The 20397-nt window shown below is 48.8% G+C and overlaps 1 protein-coding gene across 1 annotated transcript in view; it reads right to left on the bottom strand.

The window, feature by feature from the left end:
• Nucleotides 1-15743, bottom strand: part of TM7SF3 (transmembrane 7 superfamily member 3) — a 28080-nt gene extending 12337 nt beyond the window's left edge. Inside the window, exons 1-6 of the mRNA XM_080913905.1 lie at nt 15562-15743; nt 9756-9910; nt 7419-7569; nt 5917-6037; nt 3921-4092; nt 2345-2522 (exon numbers count right to left, since the gene is read on the bottom strand). Coding sequence (XP_080770031.1) covers nt 2345-2522; nt 3921-4092; nt 5917-6037; nt 7419-7569; nt 9756-9910; nt 15562-15637 — 853 coding nt within the window. The 5' untranslated portion in view covers nt 15638-15743. The remainder of the gene's footprint in view (nt 1-2344; nt 2523-3920; nt 4093-5916; nt 6038-7418; nt 7570-9755; nt 9911-15561) is intronic.
• Between the last annotated feature and the right edge of the window lie 4654 nt (nt 15744-20397).

The raw sequence follows: 20397 nt of genomic DNA, 5'->3' as shown, positions 1-20397 counted from the left end.
AAAGCCAACCAACCATAAGAATAGCCACTGGCCACTTCCCCGACTGGGCCTGGGGTATCGGGAAGGTTAGGGGTGTCTAGCCTTTGAGGTAGCCAGGGCATTTTAAATAAGCTAATGTGTGTGTTCGTTTCATTGGAGGAACCAAAGATGGCTCCTTGGTGGGTGCACCCGTGCCATCCACTGGGAGCAAAAAGGAGTAAAACCTCACCACTGCACATATTGTCTTTAGAGCTGAGCCCACGGCAAAGCCTCACAGCATCCTGACGTCCTAACTGGAAGAGCCCCAACTTTGCACAGCGTTCCTCATGACCTCCCCGTGAGTCTCAGGAGACAGACGTCTCAGGGGTAGAGCTGCCCCACGCTTGCCCAGCATGCACAGCGCCTACTTTGACCTTCAGCACTACAAAACAAATCACTGAGGAAGCAGTGTTGAGACACGGTCTCATGTAGCCCAGGCTGGCCTCAAACTTTCTATGTAGCTGCTGGCTCCACCACAGCTTCCTTAGATGGCAGCTCCTTGTCAGAGCGCCTGAACTTTCCCCACATCCTGTGTGCCCTCGGTGGCACCTGTGAGCTCCCTGCTTCGAAGCCAGTGGTCAGTTTTCAACAGAGCTAATTTATCCTCCGCCTTAACTCAGCCGACACTTTCCATAAAACATGTCTCCCCCTCCCCCACCCTATCAATCCCAGCTTTCTCAGCCACCACGGCAGGATCTTTCAGGGCTTGTTCTCAGGACAATTGATTCCCTTTTCCATGGTCTTACTCCAAGAGGGAAGATGTCTCGGCTGTGGCTGTGCATCTTGAGTGACATTTTCCAATCCTAGTCTTCCCTAGTCTGGGGAATGGTCCCATGTATGTTACTTATCCTCGGGTGACTGAGAAACACAGAGGAAAGGAGGAGAAAAGTAAACAGCACCGTCCAGCAACTAACACTGAGAGCGTCAGGGAGGGGTGTGCACAACTTCCTCATGTTATTTTTGCATCTTTTATGTAAAATCATTTCAAAATAAGTGTGAAGCGGGGTGTATGTGTGAGCATATGAACATGCACACACACACACACACACACACACACACGCACGTCTCACGACCTCTCCACTGATGAGGCATCGCTTCAGGAAGTCTCCTGACTCGTGTGGCTGTCTCTGCTATCATTTGTCTTTTCTCCACAGACACTTAGTGATCCCATCAGAGTCTAAGTCTGATCGTGGTGCCCTTTGGTCAAGGCCAGCCTAGAGCCACATGCTGCTCCCCTGGCCTCACACCTGTGGCTGTTCTCACTGCCCTGCCTCAGACCTCCAGGCAGTCACCCAGAAACAGGACTTAGCATGGCTGTCCCCTCCGCCTGGCATGTACCGTGCCCAGATGTGTACATGGGTCCGGCCTGCAAGGCCTTCACCAACCCTCTCACCACAGACTTTTCTCTCATCCACATGTGACTGCCCCCTTCCTGCTCTTTCTCCCTGGTACCCATTTGTTTCCCAAATGTCATGTTTATAGACACACCATCCCTGTGCTAACTCCCCTACTACACATACATGTGCACCTTATGTGGTAGGAAAATGGGTACCACCAGCCACCGACTGAATGCTCAGTGTTTTGAGTTCTCTACGCTCATACATTCTATTGCACGGGGGGGTAGTGATACAGCATCCTTTTTTAGATTTTATTTTTATTTTATGTGTATGGACGTTTTGCTTGCAAGTATGTCTGCACACCACATGCATGCCTGGTGTGGTGGTTTGGATATGCTTGGCCCAGGGAGTGGCATTATTAGGAGGTGTGGCCTTGTTGGAGTAGGTGTATCACTGTGGGCGTGGGCTTTAAGACCCTAGTTCTAGCTGCCTGGAATTCAGTCTTCCATTAGCAGTCTTCAGATGAAGATGTAGAACTCTCAGCTCCTCCCACACCATGCCTGCCTGGATGCTGCCATGTTTCTGCCTTGATGATAATGGATTGAACCTCTGAACCTGTGAGCCAGCCCCAATTAGATGTTGTCATTTATAAGAGTTGCCTTGGTCATGGTGTCTGTTCAGAGCAGTAAACCCTAATAAGACACCTGGTATCCTCGGAGGTCAGCAGAGGGCATCAGATGCTATAACTGGAGTTTTGCATGGTTGTGAGCTGCCATGTGAGTACCGGAACTGAACCTTGGTCCTTTGTAACGAGTGCTCTTAACCAGTGAGCCATCCCTTCCCTGATGTGGGGGTCTTACAAAAGCAACTAGTGACTGAGTGAATGAAAGTTAGAAAAAGCATTTTGAACAACCTTAAGGTCTTCACTAGTGGAAATTGATCTGCAAAGCCAAGGAAGAATCTGTCCAGGTTTAAGTCCACACACTCACCAGGAGAAACACAGTTACCATCCAGGGACTCAAAGCTGCAGGCATATGTGTGCACAGGCACATAAGCGGCAGATGTATTGAGGGACGGATCCCAAACGATGACATTATAGATGACTCCTTGTCCCGGGAGGGAAGAGAAGGACACGGCTGTTTTATCGTCAGCTGTTAGGGTCACCACCTAAAGCCAAACATAACAAGTGGTGTTTACATGGCTTTTCAAGCTGTGGTCACAAGCACAAGACCTGCACAAAACCACGCCAGTCCGCAGTCCAGTATGGAGCTATTGGCAACTGATGCCTTCTGGGGTAGGGAGAGCCAGTTTCCCTTTTTAAAAGTGTGTGTGAGTGTGTTGTGTGTGTGTGTGTGTGTGTGTGTGTGTGTGTGAATGTATGTGTGTGAGTGTGTGTGTGTGTGTGATTGTGTGTGTGAGTGTGTGTGTGTGAGTGTATGTGTGTGTGAGTGTGTGTGTGAGTGTGTGTGAGTGTAGGTACCCATGGAGTCCAGAAGAGGGAGTCAGATCCCGTTGCTGGAGTTACAGGCAACTGTGAGCCACCTCAAGTGGGTACCGGGAACTGAGTCCAAATCCTGTGCAAGAGTAGCAAGTCCTCTCAACACCTGGCCATCTTTCCAGCCCCGAAAGTCGGTCTTCTGTAAGAATGTGGCCCACGGAGGTTCAGCCACACTCCACTGGACAGCTCTCACCCATGACCATATGGGCAGCGCAAACCTGACTCAGTGAAATGTTTGGAACAACAGCAAACAATGACAGGAAATCATCGGGAAAGAATTTGGAGGGGTGGACGTGGGAGGAGTTAGAGGGGAGATTTTGGAGGGTTGGATGTGGGAGGAGGGAGGGATTTGGAGGGTTGGACGTGGGAGGGGCTGGAGGGAGGAGTTCGGGGTTGGATGTGGGAGGGGCTGGAGGGAGGAGTTCGGGGTTGGATGTGGGAGGGGCTGGAGGGAGGGATTTGGAGGGTTGGATGTGGGAGGGGCTGGAGGGAGGAGTTCGGGGTTGGATGTGGGAGGGGCTGGAGGGAGGGATTTGGAGGGTTGGATGTGGGAGGGGCTGGAGGGAGGAGTTCGGGGTTGGATGTGGGAGGGGCTGGAGGGAGGGATTTGGAGGGTTGGATGTGGGAGGGGCTGGAGGGAGGAGTTCGGGGTTGGATGTGGGAGGGGCTGGAGGGAGGAGTTCGGGGTTGGATGTGGGAGGGGCTGGAGGGAGGGATTTGGAGGGTGGACGTGGGAGGGGCTGGAGGAGTTTAGAGTAAATATGATCAGAATGTATTGCATTCTTGTATGAACATCTGAAGGAAGCAATAAAAACATGACAAATACTAATGACTGTGTCTCTTCGGCAGTTCCTCTGTTCTCACACCTTTCCCTTACACTGAGCAGAAATTCTTATCTAGGTTGCAGAAGCGTACAGAAAATTATCACCTACTTCTTTTCTTGCCTCAGGACCATGAAGTCACAGATGTGGCAGCAATCCAGACAAAATTAACTTGCCTCTCCCCGAGGTCTAACATCACCTCAGAGCACCCAAACCAGCCACATGAGCCGCACGAACCAGACTCACCTTGACGCCGCTGGCCTTCACCTGGGCCACCTGGGCCATCCTCTGAAGATGCCGGAGCAGAGAGGCCTCCGTGAGGTCGCCCTCGGGCAGGAAGTACTGATACACGTCATAGCGCAGCCGCCACCTGGACTCCTGGCCTGTGCTCACGTCACAGGGTGGGGGCTCTGCAGCTCTAAAGACAACCACAGCGGAGCATCAGCATCCCCATGGCCCCAGCCCTGTCCCTGAGAAGGAGCCAGAGCTCTGTTTTCAAACTTCCGCAGGCACAACCCCACCTATACAGCTGTGGAGTGTAAATGTCACTCTGGAGAAAGTGGCACACAGCGACGGGCTGAGTTTCGTTTCGTATCTCTGCCTTGCAGTGTGACGGGATTGTAAACTGGCCGTGAGAATCAGGCCGTGAGGGGGAACCCTCCTGGGTGGGATCGGTGCCCCCACAGGAGCGGCCTCAGACAGCTCTCAAGCAACCTTCTCTTCTCATAAAGACACAATAAGAAGTCTACAGCCTGTAGGAGGCCCTGCTGGAGCCCAAAGGTGCTGCCTCTGAAAGCACGAGGGGGAACCTTCCGGGTGTGGCACATGGCTGTGGTCCTAGAACTTGGGAGGCAGAAGGTGAATAAATGTAAGTTCAAGGCCAGCCTGGTCTACACAGAAACTCCCAAGCCAACCACAGACACATAAAAATAAGTAAGTAGATAAATACCCACAAATAAGTAAATTTCTGTTATTCAAAATTCACCCAAGTAGTTTTTTGGTATAGGTTAACCAATCTCAATCTAAAAACCTGAAACCTGAGGAATTAAGAAATGGCTCAGCAGTTAAGAGCACTCTTCTAGAGGACCTGGGTAAATATCTCAGCACCCACATAGCCGCTCATAACTGTCTGTAACTCCAAGATCTGACCCCCCTCACACAGACATGCATGCAGGCGAAATTCTAAGACATATAAAATAAAAATGGATTTAAAAAATCTGAAAACCTGAAACTTTTCAGGCTCCACTATGATATTTGAAGTTTCTGATTTGTTAGATTTGAGGTTTTCAGATTAGGGATCAACCATTAAGGTCTACAGAAAGTTCAAAGACTTCTGGCCCCAGATGTTTCAGATAAGGGATGTTGAGCCTGTTCTTTACAGCAGAGCACTGGCTGACTGTTACACACACACAGGCCAACGTGGGTAAAAGAAAACAGATTCAGAAATGAGTCAGGCCCACAGCGATGACACCTTTCCTATCTGACATTGTGTTATGTGGTTAAAAAGATTTGAATGTGTGTGTGTGTGTGTGTGTGTGTGTGTGTGTGTGTGTGTGTTTGTAATTGTGGGTACCCATGGAATCCAGAAGAGGGTGTTTAACCTCAAAGGCCTCAGAAAACCACTGCTTCTTCCTAAAACTATTAAGAATGAAGAGCAAAGAGCAGAGATCGAGGGTGGGGGGAGCTTTCGACTGGTCACTGCTATCCAAGTAGAAACTGAGGCAGTCTTGCGTAATTAAATCCTCACAAGGTGTAAGAATTCAGGGCTATGAATGCCTCCTATGAATGAATGCTTTAAGGAAACTAAGGTGAGGCTGGAGAGACACCTCGGTGGTTAAGTACACATATTTCTCTCACAGAGGACCAAGTTCATGCTCAGCACCCACACAGGGCAGCTCACAACCACCTGTAACCTCAGCCCTGTAATCATGTGCATACACACACACACACACACACACACAGAGATGGGTACACGCTTAAAGATAATAAAAATAAATCTTTAAAAGCAGAAAACTAGGATGTGCTTCCCAGCTCAGGCTTGTACCACACCTGCCTCGTCAGATGAAGAATTCAGAGGACTAAGGCGATGATTCAGTATAAAGGCAGCTCGAATATTAGCACTGAGGTTTAAATTATGCCGACCCCAAATAAGGGCCAATTCAACATTTGCTACATTAGCGATGGCCGTGAGGCAGTTTGCTGGTCCCGCTCTACAGTCCCGAGAGTCCTAAGGGCAGCCTACCTTGCATAGCCTATGTTTGCCGGGGCAAACTTGATAGTTGTCTCAAAAAAATTATAGTCCAAATAAATGTTGGGATCGATGTCTAAATCAAACTCCAAATTACAGCCTCCGGGAATGGGATCTGCATGAGAAATGGTGAGATTAGTAACCTCTTCATACTCCAAGGGAACAGTCCCACACAGCCACATCAGTGCAGAATGCCAGCGCTTCAGAGGATGAGGTTAGGAAGGGCACAGTTCCCGCCTGCCCTTTCCCTTCAAACTGTCTCTGTCAAACCCGGGTGTCTGCACTTCTCCACTGAGCGTTCCCCAGCCCTACTCCCAAACTCCTGCAATCTAACTTCCCTTCCCTTAGCCATCGATGTGAGCTGACTCGCCCAGTGCTGTCTGGACTAGATGCTAAAAGACCCCTGACTCGCCCCTGCTCTTTCATTCAGACACCGCAGGTCATGTCTTTGGACTTTTCTGAAACTCACTATTTCCCACTGCAGGCTCAGACAGGAGTCCAGACATTCCTCTTACCAGGTATCTCCTCAGCCCTGGACCTGTTCCTCAGCAGTCACCGTCACCTAGGTACAGCGCTTGACATGTGCTCAACAGGAGACAGTCACGTCCCCCGAGTACCGCCACTCTCCCGCATGGTCTTGGCTGTGACACCAGCTGTCTATGGAATCTCCTTCCTTTACTCTGGGACAGCATTCTACATGCTCCAATGGGGCGTCCTACAAGCATCCCAGACTCGCCGTGCCCTCACAGAAGTCACTACTGACTCCATCCTACCCCATCAAGGGGCCAGCACCCAACAGCCCCACATCTAAACCTGCTGCTCAGGCTCTGATCTGTCCAAACAGGAGGCCGGGGCTGCTCTCTGGTAATGTGGAGTCACTGTGCCGTATCGTTGCCCTCCCCTGGCTCAGGACCTGCTTTCAGACCCCACTTTTCAGTTTCCTTACAGCCGTCGGGCTCAGACCTGACTCTGCTCTTTCTTCTTCATGTAGCTCAGGCCATGGAGCAGGCTCTGACCAGCTGGTCCTCTCGCCTTCATCCTCCATTGCTGGATTATGGCAAGTGCCACAATGCCCAATTTTACACCGTGATGGAGATGGAACCCAGGGTGTGATGCATGCTGGGTAAGCACTGCCCAGCCAGTACATCAGCAGCTCCTCTGTGATCGGCTTTCTAAAGATGAAATGGACTACACTGCCCTCAGACTGTATGCTTCCTTTGAGCCCACCTTAGCAATGCATGCAAACTGTGCTCAAGACACACCAGTGCCCACCGCTCTATAAACCCTGCACCTTCTCTAGGATGAGCCTACTGCCTCCTCTGCCACAGTAACAAGGAGTGAACTCTCCCAGTTACAACATGAGCTTCCAGTCCCACTAGCTCTCCGCCTCGCTCACAGTTAAAACTGGTTAAATAAACTACACTTGTAATAAACCACTTTACCAGGATCATTTTCTTAGGATCCCATATCCACGATAAACCTGGATAGGGAATTACCTGTTTCTGAGTAGGCGAGTGTAACGGCCACACTTTGAACAGGCTTGGCTTCTTTCGTCTCCAAGTACCAAGTGCACAGAGTCTGCTCCGGTCTTAGAATGAAAACCAGCCCTCGGTCGTTGCCTGTTCCCGAGGTGCTGGGAAGGAGAGTCTGTGTTTGGAAAGCAAAGCCACCATGAAGACTGAGTTGAGAAATCACATCCGCTGCAGAGCCCCCTCAAATCCTCTCAAAGGAAGACAGAGAAACTCCGCAGGGAGATTTCGTCTCTACGTTCCACTCCCCACACCTTCACATGGAGACCTCAATAAGCGTGTCACTGGGGCTGGAGGGGTGGCTCAGCAGTTAAGATTACTGGTGGCTCTTCCAAAGGACCTGGGTTCAGTCCCCAACATCTACATGATGGCTTACAGCAGCCTGTGATTCCAGTTCCAGGGGACCTGCTACCCTTTGAAGCCTACACAGGTACTGTGCACATATGTGATACACACACACACACACACACACACTGGCAAAACATACATACCAGAGACATAAGTAAATAAACAAAAGCTTAGCAGCATTACTGCCTCAGTCAGTCTGAACTGTGACAAACTACAACAGGTTTTATGGTTTATGAACCCAGCAGAGCGAAGAAGGCCTGGGGAAGCCTTTTTACAAGGGTGCCATCTTATTGGAAGGACTCTCTCAAGTCCACAGCTCACAGTTACTGGTTTTGAGTGTAGGCATGTATACATGTTTGTGTATATACACATGTAACCATGTGCATATGCCAAGTGTGTGAGCACACATGTGGTGGGTGTGTGGATCCATGTGGTGGGTGTGTGAGCACACACTTGGTGAGTGTGTGTGAATACATGGGGCAAGTGCGTGAGCACACGTGGTAAGGTTGACACTGGGTACTGCCCTTTATCCCTCTCCAACTTATTGTTCTATCTAATTTATATATTTTAGATCTTTATTTGTTTTATGTACATGAGTGGTTTGCCTGCTTGTGTGACTGTACACCGAGTGCATGCCTGGTGCCCTCAGAGGTCAGATTTCCTGGAACTTGAGTCACAGATGGTTGTGAGCTGCGCTGTGAGTGCTGGGAACTGAACCCAGGTCCTCTCCAAGAACAAGCCCTCTTAACTGCAGAGCCATCTCTCCATCCACTGCAGATGGCTTTTTAAGACAGGATCTCTCTGAACTTGGAGCTCACTGATTGACTAGACTGATTATCCAGTTGAGCCTTGTTTTTACCTTCCCAGACCTAAGGTAACAAACCCACACCAGGTGGGGCTGGGCTTTGATGTGTGTGTGGGGGGGGGGTGGTTTTGTTTTGTTGGTGGGTTTTAAGGATCTAACTCAGGTCCTATAGACTGGGTTTTCTCCTCTGCCCTCAGATTCCACTTCTTAATACCTGACACTAGGGGTCAGAGTGCAGACCAGTGGTAAAGCATTTGCCTGTGGGGTCTGATGGCCTGGGTTTCATTCCCAGCTTAATATGGGAAGACAGCAAACAGACAAAGTCTCTGTGACTTGCACACTGAAGCTTCCAAGCACCACAGTTCAACTCTGTCGGGTCCCGAGGCAAACAAGACAAAACCAGAGCTCTGGCCCCAAAGAGTTCAGTTTACCAAAAGCGTTTGTTTTAAAGATTTGCTTACTTATTTTTATTTTATGTGTGAGAATGCATTTCTACATTCCAGACACATGCCTGGTACCTATAGAGACCAGACGGGGAATCAGAGCCTCTGGCTCTGGAGTTAGGGATAGTTGTAAGCAGCTCTGTGCATTCTGGGAACCGAGCCCACGGCTTCAGCAAGGGCAGCAAGTGCTCCTTAACCACTGAGCCATCCTGCTGGAAATCTTTTTCCAGGCAGGCGTTCACGTTGGTCAGGTCATCTCTGCCTCGCCCTGTGATTGAAGCCGGTCTAATGCCCTTGCCTCCACAATCAGAATGTCTCTTAAAGCGAAGGGAATGGGAAGGGAAAATGTACCAGGTGAGTTTCAACCTGGAGAGACTCAAAGCAAGCAGCCTACAGAGTCAGCGAGCTTCTGAGAACCTGTTGCCACGGCAACCAAAAATCAAACAGAATGGAACAGAAGACCAAGAACACCACCAGCCACTAGAAGGGACAGAAGAAAGAGCTCAGCTCTTCACAGACATTTCTAGAACCCTGTAGAGTTCTGTTCACAGAGTCTGGAGTCAAGGGGATGAAGGACAGTCCAAGCAGTGAGCTTGCAACTAAAGATGGCTGAAACCTTGCTGCATGGAGGCCGGGCCAGCTCATACAGACACCAAATTCTAACATTGTAGAGATGCTCTTGCTACTGAAAAGACCCTCTGCACTTACCTTAGTAAATGAAACTGTGGTGTTCTGATACTGTGAGTGAATATGGAAAAGAAGAAAGGTCACATTGCTGGAAATGTGGTGTAGTACGGCCTCCTGTGGAAAGGGCCTGCTGAGCACAAAGTATGTGAATTTCCCCACAGAAAACTCAAGGAAACCTGCAATGAGGAAAGTTTCTCGTTACAATACTGTACCTCTAGTATCAATCTGTGGAAATTCCACTCACAAGCAAACGTACAATGCTAATTTAGCCTTCAGACACCCCTTGAGAGTCAGGTATGGGGGTGCGAACCTGACATCTCAGCACTTGAGAGGCTAAAGCAGAGGGATCTGTGAGGACGGAACAAGACCCCATGGGTGTCTGGGTGAAGCACCTCACTGTTCCTGGCCCTCTGGGGCCTGTAACCTTTCACTGTCAAGGAGCTCATTTCTAGCCTCCATTTTCTGGTTTCATTTTTTTGTCCCCTCCCATATGCACACAATTGCTTCCCTCATTTTCTCCAGTTGACAAGTATCAGCAAGTTTACAAAGTCTGTGCCCAACGCCTGAGTGAGCAAATTCGTTACAGCTTCTCTATTGGAGCTGCCCAACATCATCTTGGGCTTTTCTCCCGTGTACTCTAGAGATGGGGTGGCGGTAGCCCTTGTTCCCCAGGACACAGACTCTGTACCAGAACAGCTCAGAAGGTCTAGAAGACACTGAAGCCATCTCTAGTTATGCTGATGGCTAACTTTCCTTAACCTCTCTTTGCAACCCAGAAGTGAGAATCATTCTCCAAGATTCCAACATACTAGAAAGACAGGGAAGAACCACGAGACAAAGGCTCAGAGCAGTTAAGAGCCCAGCTGTTCCCCCAGTGATCCAGGTCCGGTTCCCAGAACCCACATGGCAGTTCACAACTGCCTATATCCAGTTCCAGGGGATCGAATACCCTCTTCTGGCCACCAAAGGCAGCAGGCACACATGTGGTGCACAGGTATTCCTGCAGATAAAACATCTAGACACATAAATAAATAAATAAATCCTTAGAGAAGAAACAGGACCACGGTAATTAAAGTGATTAAGCAAACTGGTCACTAAGAACATGAGGGACACAGGTAACCACAGGCATCACTGGGAGTATATGTCAGATGCTCTTTCCTTACACACACGCTGGATACCGAGTTTGAAGCTAGCCTGGACCATATGAGACTCTGTCTCAACAATTCCCCCAAATAAAACAAATACAGTTCTGTTTTGCCGGAAAGTGTTCTAGAAAGCATACAGGTCAGGTGATTAAGTTAATGTGAGGCTTTTTTTTTTTTTTTTTTATGATGCCATGGTGTATCAGATGACCTTTACCCTTATGGCTAAACTGTGCCCAAGCGGTCTTCCTGTCTAAAAGTCACAACTGAGAACAAAGAGCCCGAGACACGACTACATAGCAGGACTGAAGTTCCAAGCAGAAGGAAGTTCACCCGGGCTCCTAGGGACCACAAGAAAGGGCGCCTGCATTTCCAGACTCCACGGAGGCCCCGCCCCCACGTGCCTGCTGAAGATAGTGAGGACGGCTGTGGAGGCAGTCTATGCTATCTAAAAATGGGCTCTGTTGCTCTAACATCAGTAACACTAAGAACCTTACAGTTTCTCTTTCAAATACAGTTCCTTACTTGCCGTCTTTCCTATAGTTTTTATGAACTATCCTTATCACAAGGAAACTCCAGTATACCCTGGTTGTTTGTGGAGGGGACCTCCCTCCAAGAATCACCCATACACGTAAATGAGAATGCCTAGCAGTAGCTGAAGCTGGGAATTTGAAAACAAACATTCAAACATCATGAGGAAGGGCTGGGAGTGTGGCTCAGGTGGGAGAGGGCTTGGCCAGCTCAACCATCCTGCCCAAAGCCCTGGGTTTGAGCGCTACCCATGTTCAGCGGGTGTTGGGCGCTGTAATCCAACACCAGGGAGATGGGTGGAGCCCGGAGGATCAGATGCTTAAGTCATCCTCGGCTACGTATAGTTCAAGGCTAGCCCTGTCTCAGGAAACAAAGCAGGAAGTTCATCAAGTTTGGTGAGTAAGAGAGAGAGACCCGCAGGTCTCCATTCCTAACCGATCTGCTTGTGTGGGATGACCACTGGACGAGAACCGCAGCAGTCTGCACGGAAGGCTGCATTTTAACCCAAGCTCCTGTGGTTTCCCTCCTGGCCATGCAGGTCTTTGTCATAGCTGATGAGCCAGTGCTTGGCACTGTACCAGCGGCCTGGCAGTAAATGTCTGTTCAACACTGACTGAACTCTGTGACTTAAGGCAAGGAATGTATTTCCTCTGGGCCTCTGTTCTCTCGAAGTAAAGGGGAAGTAGCCATGTCACAGAAACCACCCAACAAACGGGAGAATGACTTTACAACCTACAGGTGCTGCACAGCAAGGGTCGTGAACTTCTGTAGCTTGTCAGTGCTTTGGAGACGCAAAAATGTTCAGGCATCCTCAGACTGGCCCCAAAAGACACTAGTGGGGAGAGGGATGACATGTCCTCACAGAGATGCTCTGTCCATCAGAAGCTGCAACGAGGGGACTACTTCCACAGAGACACGATGAAAGGTACTCAAGGTGGGGCCTGGGCTGTGCATTATGGTAGATGCTTGCACAGTGCTCTGGGCTAAATTCCCAGTACCACCAAAAATAACGCAGAGAGAGAAGAACAGAGGTGGAGAACAATTGCAGCACACACACACACATACATACGCTCACACACATGCTCACACACACACACACACACACACACTCACACACACACCCACAGATGAAAGACTAAACTGCTTTTGCCGCACACTTGCTAGAAACTTCTTTTAATCTCCTTCTGTCTGTTCTTACTATTATTGGGTTGTTTTCTGGCACAGGAGATTGAATCCAGGGCCAAGCAATCCACCACTAAACCACAACCCTAGCTCTTTATTTGTATTTCAAGACAGAGTCTAAGTTGCCCACGCTACCTTGGACCTTAATCTATACCACAAATGGGCCTTGAAGTTGTAATCCTTCTGCCTCAACTTCCCCAACAGCTAGCTGGGTCATGACAAGTCTGAGACACCCAACCTGGATGGAAACGGCATTTAATTTCTACTCACAAGAGACTTGGCAATAGAAGACATACCCAAAATACATCCTGCAGAAGTTAATAGGGCCCTACCCTTGCCTCCAAGCAAGGAGTCACCAGAACCATTTGACTGGCATAATTAGATCTTATGACTGGGGTGTGGGAAGCTGACAGCACATCAAAGGACGGTACAGAGCAGGCGGCCCAGTCAAGATGGCGTGCTTACTCGAACTGTACTTGGGAGAGCTATGGCTCTGCTTTATCCAACATTTTTTTAAAAACAACCAAACTGCCATCCAAATGGGAGGGACGGTTTTTCTATTTTCATATGCACTTTCAGTCCTTAACCAGTCAGAGTCGGTTTTTCCTTCCTCCAACTCTGTTCTAGGAAGACCTTCCACTTCTATTCTTTTCCTCTTTCCCAACCAGATCTCTATCTTGAAACCACCTACCTCCTCCCTCTTCAACTGTGTTACTAAAATGTACCTCAGACTTCCCGCATTGTCTGTGCTAGCTAACACAGCCAACTTTAGGAGCGCCAACAAAGTGTATCTCTCCTAATTCTCCTCAGGGTAAGAACGGCCCAGCTACTTGAACTGGTATTCATCTGCCCCTTACAATTTGTATTTGTTTGTGTTCTTTGTTTTGAGTTAAGGTCTTGCTGTGCAGCCTATGCTGGCCTCGAACTGGAGGCAATCCCCCTGCCAGAGCCTCTGAAGCGCTCAGGATTACAGTTGTGCAGCATCAAGTTCAGATACTAATGCTTTTTTCTCTTCCGATGACGACTGGAGATCTAGTTCAGCGTGGCATGCTTGTCTGGTGTGTGTCCAGAGCAGGGTCAACCCTCAGCTCCACACAGTAAACGTATGAAGCTAAACGGACACACCCCAACGAACAAACAACCCTTCGGGTTCGGATGTTTGGGAGGAAGTCATCAGATGCACCTATCCACACGGGTGGCCCAAAGCCCTAGTATAAAATGGCCCCGCTCAACTCTTAAAGGGTGGCCTTCCAGGTGAGCAACCGGGTACGAATCTAAGACAAAAATGAAGACACCCTGGCAAGCAGAGAGTGGGCGGCTAGACATGCAGATGAGACCCTGGACGCAGAATGTCCGTCTGTCTCCCAGCCCTCACTCCGCCCAGAACGTCCGTCTGTCTCCCGGCCCTCACTCGGGGCTGAGGTCGGCAGATCCTGCCACCTGTACCGTAACGCCAGCTCTGACGTTCAGGGGCGGCTCACCCTTCGACTGTCTGTGATGTCCATCCCTGTCCTGCACACAGCAAAACTGACTTACGACAGACAGAAGTTTCGGGCTGTAATCAGAGGAAATAAAAGCTGTGGCTCCAGCCCTCCAGACTGAGGTGCCATTCTAGACCAGCCCCAAACACAACCCTTCCACTCCCCCACCTTCTTCCCAAGGATGTTTGGGAGACAAGGACTGGTGGAATAAATATAAAGCCTTATGCCGTGAAAGGTTTTGGGTTTTTTTTTTTTCCTGAGATAGGGTCCCATGTAGCCCAGGCTGGCCCCATAATCCTTGTGTGGTTGAATGTGACTTAGCATTCTGGATGCTGGGGTCCAGGCATGTACCACCACTCCCTGTACATGTCATGCTCAGGAAGGACACCAGGACTTCTTAAACGCTAGGCAAACACTCTACCAACTCGGCTACATCCCCAGGCTCCTGGGCAAGATATTCTTCTCAGAAAGGGCTTTGCTGAAGTGCAGGGACATGCGCTCTGCAGGGCGCCACACCAGGTGTTGCTAAGTCTGTGTACTGAGCCTCCCCGAGAGAGTGCAGGATCAGATTGACAACTCCTGTGGCTTTGAGGATTACAATACTCAGGCTGTGAAATGGACCTAGCATGCGGCCAGAAGCCAATGCTTCCTGTCTACTGTGAGCCAGAGTTTTCTTCTAGAAAATAGAAGGGTGTGCGTGTGTGCACACTCAACACACAAATATCTGTTCGTTTCGGTACTGGCCTTAGTTGTACGCAAATATCCTAACTGCGGTTCTAACCTTAGCTTTTCACAGATAAGCATCTAGGATAAAAACGATCCCGTCAATTCAGATAACTGTTGTATTTGCTACTGGTCTCCAGCTCAAAACGAGGAAAGTAGTGAACGCAGCCAGAAAAAGCACGTGATCACCAGCCTGGCACAAAAAGTGCTTTCCACGGTTCCCATTAATGCCCCTGCCCCCTCCCAACAGTCGCTAAACCCCTCTCCCTCGACACATGGCCTGGGATTTCACGTCCCGTCACTGGCTCATTTTTCCTCTCAAACTGCAAAACGTCACCCATTTGAATAGATGTTGGAGTGTCAAGCCAGCTACTGCGTGGAATGCCTTAGTTCCTCGACATACTTAGCTGCCCGGTAGCCGACGGGTTGGGTTTGGTTTTAGTTTTGACCTGACTCTCACTCTCCAGGTCGGTCTCGAACTCCTAATCCTCCCGTCGCAGCCTCCGGGGTGCTGCGCTTACAGGCGTGCTCCCCGAAATTCAGCTTAAAGGGCCGTTTCAATAAAACCACAAACATGGCTGCTCCCTGCCGGGAAGCCTCAGAGGGGGCTACTTATCTCTGCCCGGTTCCCAGCCCAAGCGAGACGCTGACAGGATGGACTCGGTTCCGAACCCGCGGCCTGACGCGCGTCAGCCACCGGGGAAGGCTGCACAGACCCGGTGGCCTGCGGCCTTGCTGCGGGAGCCGAGGCTAGTCCGGGAAGCTCACCGTCGCTGGAGTTCGCCTGGGCCTCGGCGCTGCCCGCCGCCAGCACGGCCACGGCCAGCAGGCGCAGCCGCCACATCGCTGCGGGCCGGGGGCGCGCGGGCCGGGGGCGCGCGGGCCGGGTCGTCCGGGCTCTACCCCGGAGCGCCCGCGCGCATCGCTCTAGCTCGCCGGCCCCGCGCGTGCACCTGCCTCCCCGGCCCCACCGGGCGCGCGCTTCCGGCCCGCCGGCCCTGCGCGTCCCCGCGAGCGCGCGCCTCCGGCCTGGACTGGGGCGAGCGGGCCGTTTCTCGCTTTTGTGCCTTTCCTTTCTCTCTTTTTTCTTCTTCCTCTTTTCTCCTTTTCTTGGTTTCGTTCTCCTCCTCCTTTTTTTTTCTTTCGTTTTTTAAAAATAGGGTTCCTCTTTGTAGCCCCAGCTGTGTTCTGGAATTCACTTTTGTAGACCAGGATGCCCTTAAACTCAGAGATCCTCCTGCCTCTTCCAGAACTAATGACAAGCATCACCACCACCACTTTTTGTCATCCTAACCATGCAAAATAACTTTCTTCTTCTTCTTCTTTTTTTTTTTTTTCTAAGACCAGGTCTCACACCATTCAGAATGGCCTCCAGCTACTAAGCAGTAGAAGTGACCGTGAACTTCTGACCTCTTGCGGCTTCCTCCCAAGGGCAGGGAAGTTAAACTTGCGCCACCACTAATGAATTTTATTTTATTTTATTTTATTTAAGATACGGTCTTGCTATGTAGCTCACATTGGCCTGGAACTGACAACAGTTCTGCCTCACCCTCCCCAGTGTGCAGTTATAAAGTGGAGTATCATCACAGTGAGGTGCCCCAAGCCACAAACAGGATTCTTAGTATCTTAAAAAGCGGTTATGAAAAGGGGACTGGGAAAAAACTAAGAAAACAAGCATAGCACAGACTTGAGTTAATAATACAACCTCTATCAGTCGTTTTTCAGTGTACGATACCAATCACAGCGGTTCGATTCCCAGCACCTACATCAGGTGCTTACAACTCCCTGTAACACCAGCCTCTGCAGGATCTGACACCTCTGACCTCTGTGGGCCCTGCCCCCATTCCTGTGCACCTGCCCCCATCCCCACATACACATAATTAAAATAACAGAAACAAGTGTTTTAAAAAAGAAAGAACTTGCTAAGCAAAAAGGAAAGGAAGGCCCCATAAAGAAAAGGACAAACAGAATTGGCTGCATAGGTTGGATTCCATTAGGAAGCCAACAACCCACAGCAGACAATCTGAAAAACCCGAATCCAAAGGCAGACATCCGTAAAGCACACAACAAGGCTCACCACAAATGACAGATGGAAATTCTTATTTTAAAAAAATCAAATTGACAAGCAAGGCTTGAGGGCTTAGTCCTCTAGTTCTAGTACTTGGGAAATAGATGCAGGAGGATTGCCATGAGTCAGTCTGGGTTAAATAGTTAGACCGTATCGCAAATAAACAAACAAGCAAATGGAGGAAAAGCTAAGTTGTAAATTAAAAAAAAAAAAAAATAGAAGGCAGTGTTCTAACATAGGGAAACTGTACAATTCTTTAAGTATATTGCATAAAAAATCTTTTTCCCAACCACTGCCCCTTGGTCAGGAAAAGAAACTTTAAAAAATCTTATTTATATAATTTTGGTAAAATAATTCCATTTTAAGTGTATACCTAGATAAATAGAAAAATTAGTGTAAGCTGGGCCGTAGTGGTGCATGTCTTTACCAGCACTTAGGAGGCAGAAGCAAGAGGATCTCTGTGAGTTCCAGGCCAGCCTGGTCTACAGAGTGAGTTCCAGGCCAGCCTGGTCTACAGAGTGAGTTCCGGGACAGCCAGGGCTACACAGAGAAACCTTATCTTGAAAACAACAACAAATTAGTTTCAAAAACCAGGTGGGTAAAAAGGCTCAGTGGTAAAGGCACACATTGTCAAACCTGATGACTTCTGTTTCATTCCTGGGATCCATGTGGTAGGAGTCAGGTTGTCGTCTGACTTCAACCGTGGTTTGTGTGTACCTTCCACACACCCACACACACACACACACACACACACACACACACACACACAGTGAGTAAATAAAATGTAAAAATGAAATTCAAGCTGTTGTTTGTAAGAAAAGACACGAGCTTGACTTTAGGCACTGACCAGGTCACGGGCTAAAGCCACCAAATAGAACCCTGTGCAGCCCTTGGTAATGTTTCAGAAAGTAACTGACACTTTTGAAAGGTTTAGGAAAAGACTATTTGTGAATCAATGTACTCATGAAGGTTTTTTTTTTCCTTTAGAATATGCATTCATGGTTAAATTCACAGAGATAGTTTTCAGATATATCACGTATATCTGTCACATGTTTAATTACTAACGAGTAATTGAATTGGTTTTCTCTGCACATTTTTATATTGAAATGCTTTATGAAGGATCTGTGTCTGTTCAATAAGAAAGTGTGGTTTTAAGAGATACATATAATCTTTCAAGCTTGATTATAAAAATTAATTGTCTGTCTGACCAAGACCCAGAGGCAAAGGGAAGTTATTAGAGACAAAGTCAGGAGGGTTACACCAGACGTTTTGAAACAGGAGTCCTTGGCCATAACCGTTAATAGACGGGTGGTGACAGAGTTGTCACTCTGAGGGGCAGGGTCTGGACCTATGTCCTGGTATAAGGATGTGTTAAAAACTGTGAGTGCCTGTGTGTGAGGTGCATGTGTGCCTGTGTGTGTGAGGTGCACGTGTGCCTGTGTGTGTAGTGCACATGTCTCTGTGTGTGTAGTGCACATGTCCCTGTGTGTGTAGTGCACATGTCCCTGTGTGTGGGTTCACATGTCCCTGTGTGTGTAGTGCACATGTCCCTGTGTGTGTAGTGCACGTCTCTGTGTGTGTAGTACACATGTCCCTGTGTGTGTAGTGCACATGTCCCTGTGTGTGAGGTGCATGTGTTCCTGTGTGTGTAGTGCACATGTCCCTGTGTGTGGGTGCACATGTCCCTGTGTGTGTAGTGCACATGTCCCTGTGTGTGTAGTGCACATGTTCCTGTGTGTGGGTGCACATGTCCCTGTGTGTGGGTGCACATGTCCCTGTGTGTGAAGTGCACATGTCCCTGTGTGTGTAGTGCACATGTCCCTGTGTGTGTAGTGCACATGTCCCTGTGTGTGTAGTGCACATGTCCCTGTGTGTGGGTGCACATGTCCCTGTGTGTGTAGTGCACATGTCCCTGTGTGTGGGTGCACATGTCCCTGTGTGTGTAGTGCACATGTCCCTGTGTGTGTAGTGCACATGTTCCTGTGTGTGGGTGCACATGTCCCTGTGTGTGTAGTGCACATGTCCCTGTGTGTGGGTGCACATGTCCCTGTGTGTGGGTGCACATGTCCCTGTGTGTAGTGCACAGTCCCTGTGTGTGTAGTGCACATATGCATGAAAGCTGGCAGTGAATCTTGGGCACTGTTCCTCAGGAATCTCTGTTGGTTTTAATTTTTTTTTTAGACAGGGTTTCTGTGTTAGCCTTGGCTGTCCCAGGAACCACTCTGTAGTCCAGACTGTTCTCAAACTCACAGAGCTCTGCCTGCCTCTGACTCCCAAGTGCTGGTATGAGAGGCATCATCACCACCCAGTGTTTTTCGTTTTGTTTTTATGTTTTAGGATGGAGTCCCTCACAGACCTGTGGGGCTCATCCATTTGAGTAGGCTGTCTGTCCAGCCTCAGAGATCTCCACAGCTTCAGAAAGGTAATTATCTGCTTAAAATGTGTGCAAACATTTAGCCAGGCAGTGGTGGCAGGAAGATCTCTGAGGCTGAGGATAGCCTGGTCTACAGAGTAAGTTCCAGGACAGCCAGGGCCACACAGAGAAAACCCTGATTCAGAACACAAAGAAGCAAACAAAAATGTATGCAAACATTTGAGTCTTGTCTGGAGGAGAGGCTCTGACTAGACTTCGGATATTAGGATTCTTCCAACAGCCCGCATGCTACAGACTTGTTCCTCAGAATGTTACTACTGGAAGGTTACCAACACTTTAAGAGGTATATTCTAGAGAGGCCACCATATGTGACTGGGGTGACACTTGAGGGGATAATGGAGTCCTGGCCACTTCTCTCTCCCCTTTTGTGTTCTACCACATGATTTACCCACACTGGCCCAACGTAGCAAGGCTAATGAACAACAGGCAACAGCCTCCAAAGGCACAAGTAAGGTATCTTTTGTTGACTGGTTGATTATCTCAAATATTTCCGTATCAAAAAACTAACACAGACCCATTGCCTTAACAGGACTCTTCAAATACTCGCAGATAAGCTTTGAGAGCAAGTGTCTGGGGGCTTTGGCTGAAGTCAATGGACTTGACAGAAGGATCACAGAGATGAGGAGACTTCAGCTAAGAATCTTGGCATTGCAGCATGGGTTGTCTTGAGGTGGCCCCGGTGCTGCAGGCAGCTCTCTTCTGTGGGGCTGGCGACCTCAGACTCTTTACCAAGTGGGCTGCAGCCGATTAGCCACCATTGTTCCTTCAGAAATGTTTAACCAAGATGGCACATGGCTGCTTGGCATGTAAAGGTGTTCGCTGAACAAGCCTGACAACCTGAGTTCAATCCCCAAGACTCACCTATACTAGAGAATGATTCTACAATGGTCTTCAACCTTCACATGCATGTCGTAGCATATACACACATGCATGTCACATACACATACATAATGCGTGCACACACACTAATAAATAATTTTTAAATGTTTTCATTTTCTGTCTGCTCTTTTTTTGCTTTATGTAATTTTTAAATTTATTTTTCTTTCTTTTTTTTAAAGATTTATTTATTTATTTCATGTATAAGTAAGTACATTGTAGCTTT

The sequence above is a fragment of the Micromys minutus genome (assembly GCF_963924665.1).
Source record: "Micromys minutus genome assembly, chromosome: 3".
Classification (NCBI taxonomy): domain Eukaryota; kingdom Metazoa; phylum Chordata; class Mammalia; order Rodentia; family Muridae; genus Micromys; species Micromys minutus.
Note: the sequence above shows the minus strand (reverse complement) of the source record. Positions and strands in the feature narration are given on the sequence as shown.